Consider the following 12,435-nt stretch of genomic DNA (forward strand, 5'->3'; position numbering starts at 1 on the left):
ATCCTTTGATGGGGTCATGCCAGAATAAGGTTGACGATAAAAGGAATAAATATCAAAATAGTAAAATAGGGCTAATTACATAATAAATAAAGTTTATCATTTAGCTAACTTTACTAGTATAGTATTAAGCAGGGATGTTGCGGATGCCGATTTTTTGACATCCGCGGATGCGGATGCGGATTTTTAAAGGTCACATCCGCGGATGTGGATGTCAAGATAGTACCATAAAAAACGTCAAATATTACATTTTAGTAATTTTTATTTCAAAAAATCGGCCAATTGCGAGTCGGACTCGCGTTCCAAGGGTTCCGTACATTAAGTCCCACTCACGCTTGACTGCTCATTTGTAATAGGTTTTTTGGTTAATGACTAAGTTACCTAGCAGTCTAGCACTTACGCCGATGCTAAGACGGTCCTGTACCGACCTGTTCCACATCCGCATCCGCATTAAATCCGAATCGATTTTATGCGGATGCGGATGTTGAAAATAATGCGGGTGTTCCGCGGTTGCGGATGCGGATATTCGCAACATCCCTGGTATTAAGCTTGTAATTTATCATGTATTTTGTCTCTCAGTGTATACCTTATTCCAGTTTGATCTAAAACAATATATAGCTTATGTTATTTATGTTGTATATGTAGAATAAGTATCAATACACCAATGGGTTTATTGCCAGCACTGGTCCACGTAATAAATCCTTTTTGTACAAGAAGCGATAGGATCTCAGGAACAAAATGTCATAGTATATATCTTGTTTTAAATGCATATTCACAGTATTATGTTTCAATAGGGCTTCTGAAACATTTTAATTATTAATAAATTACTTATACATACCAAGCTACATAAATATCGATTTCTTACATATTAAAAAAGAATTTATTATTAATTTATGTCAATTTTATATAATTTGCTTTACAAATGAACCGGGAGGCACTTTATATATTGCAATTAGGTTCTATAATGGAATACGTAGTGTAGAATAAAATACTGATTGATACTTTTGTTAATAATGCAATGTTGTACAAAATACTCTTAAAAATATAATACAATATTCGTTTAATATATTTTAAGTACTCAATTTCGAATCACAATACTTTGTCTACACATATAATGATTTCAAATACGAATAAGTTAATTAAATAAAGGAATGTTAACTAGGAAAATGGTAAGGCGTAGATGACGGTTTAAAATACGTTCATCGGATCTAAAAGATAACTCTTACGTATAGGAATCTGTTACAACTTAACTCTATTTCTATAACCCAGATACAATGACAAGTTGATATGTCAAACTCAGAAACAATGTGGCCAGCTTAGGCAGTAGTGTTGTCATATTTTACCGGTTTCAGAAAGTAATATTTAGTGACCGATATTTTAGAATAATAATATACCTAATGACGTTTTACCACATTGTAAGAAACACGCCTTTTTGGGTAATCAATATTAGCACAACACTTCAAAAAGACACACGCAAAGTCATTTAAGTATCTGGGATATAGACGAGTTTACTAAAATATTAGCAACCATCTTACCTCTAGGTACAATAACTGTTGAGCTCGTGCAACTATCACAATGATCTTAGCACATTGGCAAGCCGTAGCTGTGAGCTGCAATGGCAATTACACCGGCATACGTCTGGACCCCATTTTACACAAGTACAAATCACATTGTTATAGGTTTCTGGTACCATATCACCGCTATACTTACTCAACCTCGTATCTGCAACACTCATTTGATGACAAAAACACCCGTATTCCGAATGAAAAAAAAGCGACATTTCCATCAAATGATTGTTGCAGATATGAAGTTGAGTAAGTATAGCGACGATATTCCGATTGACACTTTCTCGACCAATGAGCGGTCTTTTTACCAGTGTTGCCGCTTTGTAAAATTGTGACTTGTAGCTTTATAAAATCGAGCCCTGATCTCAAATAGGACTGATAGGCGGCCTAGGACTCTTCGAAGTACTATCTCTTATATAATTAAGACAGAATATACACAACCCAAATGTTATTGGCCATTTTTACAAAGTCACTTTTTAGTTAGGTCAATCAATTTTACCAGGTTACAAAAATTTATAAAGCATATATAAAACCCCATTTTGACTTAAAAGTATGTTTCATTTGTCTCCTGACTTACAGTAGAGCATAACTACAGTCGATCGACCCATTTATAAGTTGGAAAAACCATCATGGTTCCACTTTGTAACTTAAAAGTGACATTTTGCAAAAACACCCTATCAACACCTCAGTAAGTACTCGAACAGTCCCAATTTGATCGACAGTTAAAATAAACTCCCAAATTATTTTTGGAATGATCAATCATACTTTTACACCGCACTTTCACATAAGTTTACATAATGATACAGCACCTGCGAGACCGCGTGTCCCCGACTACGTCGCTCGTGTGCCCCGAGAAGCGCGGTACGGTACCAGTACTTGGGGACAGGGTGAGTGGGTTCAGCTGTACTGGCATCGCCTCCTGGCTTACGCCCTCCGGTAATGATGTTATACTATGGTTGTTCGTTGATGTTAGACTGTTCTCCACCGGGCTACCGTTTGTTCTTATCTGTGATCGCTGCTTTTTCAAGTCGGCGAGGGTGCCTGAAATTATGGAAGGTTGATTAGGGAGGGATTTAAAATAATTTTTAGTTACCAAGCTTCAAAAACGTGTTAAGAGCAAGTCGGTCATAACTTAAATCTGATTTGTAAATTGTTAGTATTTATGATCTGGCAAGCAGTACTGTGTTTTATGACTAAAACTAGCATAAATTTTAATAATTACATTATGGTAAATCATATAAATGTGTGGATCAATTTTCTATTATCACTCGTTGTCACTGGCTGACTTTGACCGAGACGTAACAGAAACAGAGGTATCTATATTCACCAATTTAAACCATTCTATAATACTCAGCATGTTTATCCAACAAACTGTATCATAGTTTTTTCTAACAAATTGTAATACGGTTCTCTTCGGGCTGAATAACAAAAAAAAATTGATCCACCAAAATGTAACACGAGAAAACAGTGTACGTACGAAGAATAGATACAAAATAACAAAATACATATAACAAATCAGCATGCAGGACAAGCTACAGAAGAAAGTATGTATATTAGAACTATAATAGTACGAGTGTCACAAGTAGACCTGGGGCCCGTTTCTCAAAAGCTTGTAACTTGTAATACAAGCGGATGTCACTTTTTGACAGCCTCTGTTAGAAAGGGACTTCCACTTGTATTAGAAGTTACAAGTTTTTGAGAAACGGGCCCCTGCGAGTTAAGGCTCGTTCGAGTTATACAAAAAGCCATCTATACTTCTTGGTCCCAAGTTTTAACGGCTTAAATTATTCCCTTTGGTTGTTTGATATGACCTGATTGTCCGTTTGATCGGACAATGGTGTTTCCTTGTGGGATGGATTCAAAAAATCCTTCGTGTACAATAGGGATGATGACACATGTTGAATTTTATAACAAAATCTAGTAAAATAGATAGCAAACGAGCAATTTATCACAATAATGTGGATATTAAAATAAAATATTGAAAAATTACAAAAATACAGGACCTGAAAGTTTCAAAATTTAAGTTTTTTTTTTAACTTCCAAAAGCGATAAAAGTAAGGGTACCATTCGATTCCTTACATTTCATGCAATAAAATATTGTATAGCAACTATATACATAAACGCAATATTTCACCGACAAAAACGCAATTTTCTTGTTTTGTCCAAGTCCATACTACAAGATGGGCGATGACGTCACGGCCCTTGGCCGTTTTGTATAGGGCGTTTCGCGAGTGAAGTGCGACTGTCGGCCTTTGACTACAATTTCTGACTTTTGTGTTACTTTAATGCAATGGGTCCCATATAGACATTTGATCCTAAAAACAAACCCGATCGATTGATACCATAAAAAAAATTAGTCATGTAGCCTATTGAGCGCATGTTAAATCAATCTGGTATCTATAAATATTAAAGATTCTTTAAAGTCCCGAAATTCGATTGGACAAAAGAAACGTTAAAATTCCCGTTTGTCCTTATCAGTAGGGCTAAAAAACTGAAAATTCGAATTACCTATGCAGTTTATGCGATTTGGACATGCCATTCGGACCCATAGTGACGCTTTTAAAACTCGACCAAGACCTAACTCGCATCATAAGGGAGAAATATCAACGGACACGGCATGCAATACATGCAACTACAAGGAGACGCTTGCCTCAGATATGCATCCTCGAGCGCTCGACCCGGGGACCGCAGGCCCCTTCCATTACATGTATTTATAAACCATCACTGTGCAAAAACTGTTAGATAAACGTTCGTATATAAATTGTTAAAAACCGGTGCTATATATAAATATGTGTTTGTAACGAGGGTATCGTAAGGATGCATATAATTACCTGCGTTAATCATGACGGTGACATGAACATTGATTTTACCATTAGTGTCTGTGGTGTAGGTGGCAGCGCCCTCTGTGAGGGCGATTTGGTTCGGGCTCACTACTAGGTCTTTCCTACCGTCAATCGCGTCCTCGTTTTTGAGGGTATCGTTGTCTTGGCCTTCGGGGGCTTTTCTGATGCCGTTGGGTAGTGGTCTTTCGTAGTGCTTGGGCTCTTCCTCTAGAACCGGTTGGGGGGCGTAGTGTGAGGCGGCGTTAACGCCGAATAGGGGGTTGGTTATTTTGGGTTGCGTGAAGGTTTTCTCCTCCTCTCTATGGGGCAGGTACTGGTGTTTGGGGGCGTAGTCAACGTTGCCGGAGTCGGCGCTCTGGTTGGACATGGTGGAGCCGGTAGAGAGGCGCTTGTGCGTGAGGTCGCCGGGAGGTATATTAGCAGTGTTCTGATCATTTTCCACGCCGTTCGATAAGCCCTGTAAAGAAAACATATACAATTTTAGAAAGATATTGTATAATGTGATTTTCTTTGATAGCACCCTGTCAGTTTCAACATTCTATAAATCTTTTCACACGTTTTACCAGTGATATGACTATTTCAAATAGCTATCGTAGCAATAAATCAACACCTTCCCTCTTAAAAGACTCTTATTCTTCGTCACGGACATCGGAAACTTTGTTGGAATCCTTTCTCTTTCGATTAAGTGTGTAATGTCCTTCAAACTTAATAAAATGGGTAATTTGTTCATAATAATAAAATAAAAATAAATAATAAGAATAATAAGAATATGTTTATAAGTATTTTGTATTGTTTTTGTAAGTGTTTTTGTATTTTATTTTTATATCCATATTATAAATTAACCTAACTTAAGATGATAAATAAATAAAGAGAATAATTCTTATATCAAGTGACGAATTTTCGAAAAATAATTGAGATAAACATACTACCTACCTAAGTAGTTTTATAAATGCTTGCATCATTAAAGCATCAAAGATCGGCACGGAGCAATTTGCAATGAACTCTAATCCTTGTGTCAGTAAATATACTACTTCGCTATGTAATGTATAACTACTACGTGTAAAGACCTGTGAAGGCAGCAAGTACATATTATGAACTGTTGTTGTTACTATATATTGTGAATTATTGAAAATCTGCAGTATTTTATCGACATCCATATCATAACCAATAACCATCCACGCACATAAGATTTTGAATAGTGAGAATTTAGTCGGCCAATAGTACAATTAAACTCGTTCGTGCGTTAAGATGCTCAAATAATGCCACTTATCTTCATTATACTAAGTGCAAGTAACTAAATCAATCATGCGGGTCGATTAACTCTCTTAACAAGTAAATTTAAAAGAACTTGCAGTGTGAATAGCCATTAGTGTGAATAACGATTTTTGTAATCAAGAATGCAACAACAATTAAAAACATTAAAAGATAAAATAAGTTGCTAAGCAAATGAAGGATGCAGCCTACCATACAGCCTACACTACGTAATACTTATATTTAGCAGCTGTTGAATTATTTATGTACATGTATTAACGTAACCATCAAACCATAATTAGAAGCACTCGTGGTAGGTACCTATATATGATATTATATAATCGTAAATGAGAATAAGTTTTAGGCAAGCCCAGTGATAGGATATTTGAACACAAGTTTTCAATACATTTTTAGTGCTGATAACATTAATAACTATGTTTCTCGTGTTTTTATTTCCATGTGCAATAAAGTATATACATATACTAATATTATAGCATACAGCACTGGCCATGTATCAAGTTCATGTACTTTTCAAAGAACTTTCTATTAATTCCTTCAATTTTAATGGCTGGTAGAAATTAAATCGACTAGGTAGGTAAGGTAGGTACAGAAAGTCTGAATAGGTACATTCAGATTTAATAATTATTTCAGAGATTTTCTTACATTTTTGAACATATCCTCTAGCCTAGGGTTGCCATACGTCCCGGTTCGCCGGGACATGTCCCGGTTTGAAGCACGGTGTCCCGGCGTCCCGGCCGATAAGGAAATTGTCTATGTTTAAAAATCATAGTTATTTAGTAGGGGGCTGGACTTGGTAAATAATAATATACCTACACTTCTACGTTTCATATGGCCAAAATTAAAAAATAATGTTTTATGCTGGTACCTAATTTTACCTAATGTCCAATATCAGTTTATCAGACACAATCATGATGATTATGTAAATTATGTTATTTTATAGCGTTTAAAGTCTGTAATGTAGAGCTCGAATTTCAGGCTCCCGAGGGCCTAAAACCTCATCAATGGAACTTCGGCCCTCCGAGTAACTCTTGTACATATTACACATATTACTTTGACGATTGGTTCGTGTTAGAGCGCTGCTTTCTTACAGCTCGACCTTCGGCGTCACTTAATTTTTAACAAATATAAACATTTGTTTCAGAAGCTTGGCATTTGCCTCGCATGAAAGTTCACCGCGCTGGTTATAAGTACGCTTCGGGCTTATTAAGTAATGTGAAGATTTCAGAGCTCGACCTTCAGCCTCACTTTTTACCTAAATTTTTGGTTTGTCTTCCAAATCTCCTTGCCTTCAGCTTAGCCTTTGACCTCGCTGCGCCAAGCTCGGCCTGCGGTCTCGTTTTTTAATCGCGTCTATGCTCTAGCTGAGCTTATCCTAAAGTACGGTTTCGACCTCGCATGAAAGCTCGCCTCACTGGCGAACTTCGGATTTTTAGGCCCGGCCCGGCCTTTTTAACACGCTTTCACAATTCTGTCACAAAAAATTTCGCGCTCGCTGCGCTCGCGTTGGTTGACCCCGTGAATCTACATGATAGCTTGACTGGTCAATGAATAGTCATTTAAATACATGGAAAATTTATCTCCGAAACTACTGTGCTAAAATTTTGAAAAAAAAAAAACACAAAATAGTTCTGTACCTATCGATGACAGGAAAACCTATTAGATATGTGCAGTCAAGCGTGAGTCGGACTTAATTACTTAGTTTTTGATGCTACCCCTACGGGTTTTTATAGACATTTCACTCACGTTTTACATGAAAAAATACATTGTTAAAAATCCCTTAGAACCCTTAGAACACGAGTCCGACTCGCACTTGGCCGGTTTTCTTTAAATGTCCCGGTCTGAGTCCCCACACATATGGCGACCCTAGGTCTAGCCGCCCAGAGACCTACAAAAAGGTCTCCTGTTCCATTCTAATTTGAACTTTGTGTTGACAAAATAAAATTTCATTTTGTTTGGCAAGGTTTGACGTATGGGCGGCTAGAGGGTATGGTGAACATATTTTTGTTCAGCGTGATGAAAATTAAAACAAATAAATAAGTAAACAAACATACTCGATAACGAAGTCCTAGAACCTGCGGCTCCTTCCGCATCCGCCGCAGATTGTCATTTGTCAAAAACATAATATCCAACGACATGCTTAAGCAAACACTTTAAAAAAACACCCGCGAAAAAATCCTTTGCGAAAACAAATCGCTAACACTTTATGTGGCCATAAAGTAAGAGTTGAAGTGCGAAGAACTTTTGAAGTATATCGAAATGCATTATCGAGAGGAGGAATGTGCGTATGCGCGCGCGCGGCGCGGACTGAACGGTCGGCGCGGCGCCGGCGGGGAAATCGCAGGAAAACTTGGTCCGTGGCGCAGTCAGTCAAATCAGCACCGGAACGGGATGCCACTCACTGAATGTTGTACATTTTACACGTAAACAAAGAACTCGTTGTGTTTGCATTGTTGTGGGTGATTATAGACAAAATTAAAATATCTTACTGATTGTGAATGTGAAATTTAGGATGTTTCGATACTTAGATGTTTGCCCCACATTTATTCATAACTTGCTTCTGCCCGCGACTTCGTCTACGTGGAATGATGATGAAGATGATGGTTGATAAAAACCCTTCCTCGGGGTTCAAACTCTCCATAGCAAATGTCACCTAAATTTGTTCAGCGGTTTAAGCTTGAAGAGGTAACAGTCAGACATACAGATTTACTTTCGCATTTATAATATTCGTATATCGTATATTTGGCAGAAATTTAGCTTACATCCCGGATTAGGGTATATGATACCTACTTTGCTGTAATTTTAACAAATCAACAAAGAATTTCGTTGCATAGTTATATGCAATTTGCGTTACGCAGTTTTAATAGGCTGATGATACCTAGTTACGAAAGCAAACAAAAGTAGAATAATATAATTAGAATCCAAATCGTAATTGAAACTAGATACTGGCATGGCACAGACAAGAGAGCACTCATAAACGTACGGAATTAAGTTACGTATTGGCATTTAGCAGATACAACAACTTAGTTAACTTTAACTATCATGTCTTTATGGAGTTGTAACTGACATATGAATACCCTAGATCACACTTGTACTAATTACGCGAAGAAATATGTTTGTAACTAAGATTCTTTGTTTGTGCACCATGGTACTATTACGTTTGGACTGAAAACTTGTTTAACCCTTAAATGCATGATTTTTTTGTATAATTTCCTAATAAATTGAAATAGATGGGTAATGTTCTATAGATTGTGGGAAAAATAAAGAAAAAATCATAGTAATTAAAAAATAATATATGCATATTGAGCCACGGGCTATCAAAATATACGATGTAGATCTACATCATAATGCATTTAAGGGTTAAGGTCAGTTGGGGTACTGCATTTAAGCAATACTGCTAGGCCTGCCTAGCAGTATTGCTTAATTGCAGTACCCCATCTGACCTTAACCCTTACCCTTAGTAATACCGTACTTTCCCTTTCCTTTCTGTGAAAACGGTGACAGTGGAAAGACCTCCAACCCTTTTGCACTACTTGTATTAAGGCCACTTACATCATCCCACTAACCCGGGGTTACCCGGTTAAACCGTTAACCCAGTTGTCAAATTGTACTGGTAACTATGATAACTCTAGGTCTAACCGGCTAACCCCGGGTTAGTGAAATGGTGCAAGTGGCGCTTAGTCGAGTAGGAGTATCTATCTGCTCCTCGGAATAGACGCACCTTTTCCAACTGATCTTAGTTTAAAGACTATGTAAAACAGACCTTCAAGGTTACATTTTATAGGCGCTAATGACAAAAGCTTTTGACCTAAATTGGTAACAAATGAAGGTATTGTTACAATATTTCCAGTCCTAATGAGTACTGCAAAGCAATTACGAAGAGAGTGCAAATGAAGTACACCAACAGAATAGATCCCGTAGCGAATGGAAAACAAACGTTCGTGACGCTCTGACGATACTACATAACATACAAGTAGACATATATATAGTTAACATTGAGTGGTAGACGGTAACTACGATTATTAAAGCCTAGAAAAGCTAGTAACCTAAGTTGTTTTATGAAGGCGTTCTAATAAAAATTGCAGCCAAAATACGACTCTTAATCCTTTCGGTCCTGTCAAAATCGAGTGAAAGAGCGATATTGCAATGCCTGGATGGCAGTAAAATACAGTTGCCAGTGGCAACCTTCTAGACTATATTGTTATATGCAAGGGTATATGATAATGTGTGCGAGTTCTGTGTCTAATCATCAGTAGGTATGCACTTCTTAACATTGTACGTAATGTGATGAGGTATGTCGATTGTAGTGGTATAAAATAAAGCCATCATAATTTATAAAGGAGGAATATCGCAATAATATAAATAAATATAATAATACGAATATCGCTAAAATATTAGGTACCTTGAATGTTCTAATATTCAATTTCAATTACAGACTGGATTTTTCTTATCTATGAGTTTTATGACTCATGAGACATCGCGACTACTTACCTACCTAAAGATTTGAACTAGTATTCAACTTATTACACATAATGAACTACAGAAAACAGCTTTAAACAACAAATAACCAATATGTATAGCTTAGAAAATGTAGCTAATGTAATTTATCAGGTGAAGTTATGTTTATTGAAAAACAGAGAAAGTATAGTAAACGATAATGAGCATACCGATAAAATGTCGAGCATTCCTCACACGAATTAACCTATCGTAATGCCAGTACAATGTATCGGTACAGTGAGCGACATGATAACATTAATAATACTACGTAGTGCGACTAGTGCGAAACAAATAGTAATACTACATTAAAATTAAATTACTGATGCGCCGTCGGAAATTTTCCAAAATTGAACATTTCTACACGGAAAAACAAACAGAAATTTCTCATATTTTTGTATGTGAATCGAAATTTTCGTTGAAAATGAAAGTTTACCTTTTTCCTGCGAAATTTCCGAAACTTTTCGAACTTTTTGGAAACATTCCGCAACTTGCATATCTTACCTAAATTAAAATGAAACGCTACGAAACCTACTCTAGACCTACCATTTAAATGCGTTTAGTAAGGAACTGGCGCGGTGTTTTTCTAAGTAGTAAAAGGTAGCTGAAATATGGGACTAAATCAAGTTTATATATTACATTTTTATTTATTTAACCTAATACAAATTAGTGCCAATCAGCCAGCCTTCAACCAATCCGTAATTGATATTATTTTTTACCAACGGCCTCAGTAAAACTGTACAACATTATCGCAGATTTTTCTAGAAATTGAAACGTTACGACAGTTCATGGTTAACGTTTCGAAATAATAGCTTAACTTCGGTAATAGGCAAGTGCGTAATGATTACTGCTCATATACCGTAATTAGACTCATTAAAATTATAATTTTACTACATACGTAAACACAAAAACTTTTTCTTTCGGCCCTTTGTTACTGATTACAACTGAAATAAGCCCGTAAAGAGTCTGAGCTTGAATTTGCATCTATTTAAAAACAATGCGTAAACTACCTATTACAAATTATTGTGTCTGCAAATTCGACAGCTCAAGTAGATGACTGTAGGTACCTACAGTCCGGTACATTATTTGGTAACCAAGTTAGGTTTTCAAGCGATATTTTTTTATTTTCTCTAACTACCTAACGCATTTGGCAATCCAATCCAGTGAGCATAACATGCAATAGTTATTTTCGATACAAGTGCGAAAAAGAGGAAATTCGAAACGAGTGGCGATAAATTAAAACACGACCGAAGGGAGTGTTTTAAATCGACACGAGTTGCGAATTACCTATTCGCACGTGTATCGAACAACGTTTTACAGTACATATGGCACTTTAAAGTTTCGACATACGCACGAAAAGTGCTATTTTACGCACTAGTGCGGAAATGTAGCCCCATATGTACTGTAAAGTTACTTTTTTAATCACCGCTGTTTTTAGGGTTCCGTACCCAAAGGGTAAAAACGGGACCCTATTACTAAGACTCCGCTGTCCGTCCGTCCGTCCGACCGTCCGTCCGTCTGTCCGTCCGTCCGTCCGTCTGTCACCAGGCTGTATCTCACGAACCGTGATAGCTAGACAGTTGAAATTTTCACAGATGATGTATTTCTGTTGCCGCTATAACAACAAATACTAAAAACAGAATAAAATAAAGATTTAAGTGGGGCTCCCATACAACAAACGTGATTTTTGACCGAAGTTAATCAATGTCGGGCGCGTCAGTACTTGGATGGGTGACCGTTTTTTTGCTTGTTTTGCTCTATTTTTTGTTGATGGTGCGGAACCCTCCGTGCGCGAGTCCAACTCGCATTTGGCCGGTTTTTTTTTTCTCTGTATCGACTTCGAGTCATTATTTGAAAAGAGAAGTAAAATTCCAGAAATTTCTGAGATCATTTCGAACTTGCACATCTGTATTTAGAGATAAAACCGGTATAGGTATAATATAACCAATACAAGTAGGTACATTAGTGATATGAGTAAAACGCAAATAGATCGACGTAGACTAGCACGTTCCGTGCATAGTGTTGCATTGAGTAAAGATGTAAGTATTTAACAAACAATGACATTGTAGCACTGGTATTGCACAAATGTAGCTTAGTAGATCATACAAACAAATACCACTTTTAGGGTTTGGTAAACAAATAATACAAAAATTGCAGTCAGAAAATACGGCGCTCTCTTTACTTTGTAGAATGATTATTTTGGTCAGAATACACAATGCATCACATACTAATAGAAATTGCAATTAAATTAATATTCAAGTATAATA

The 12,435-nt window shown here is 36.7% G+C and overlaps 1 protein-coding gene across 4 annotated transcripts in view; it reads right to left on the reverse strand.

Moving 5' to 3' along the window:
* The window catches only part of LOC134651929 (protein phosphatase 1 regulatory subunit 16A), a 49,841-nt gene that overhangs the window by 5,170 nt on the left and 32,236 nt on the right, over positions 1 to 12,435 (reverse strand). Inside the window, exons 9-10 of one of the 4 annotated variants that reach the window (XM_063507047.1) lie at positions 4,511 to 4,862; positions 2,372 to 2,603 (exon numbers count right to left, since the gene is read on the reverse strand). In XM_063507047.1, coding sequence (XP_063363117.1) covers positions 2,372 to 2,603; positions 4,511 to 4,862 — 584 coding nt within the window. Of the gene's footprint in view, positions 1 to 2,139; positions 2,604 to 4,393; positions 4,863 to 12,435 lie in introns of those variants that run through there. The other 3 variants (XM_063507045.1, XM_063507044.1, XM_063507046.1) reach the window with 3 other exon arrangements.

Source organism: Cydia amplana, chromosome 11 (assembly GCF_948474715.1).
Source record: "Cydia amplana chromosome 11, ilCydAmpl1.1, whole genome shotgun sequence".
Lineage (NCBI taxonomy): Eukaryota > Metazoa > Arthropoda > Insecta > Lepidoptera > Tortricidae > Cydia > Cydia amplana.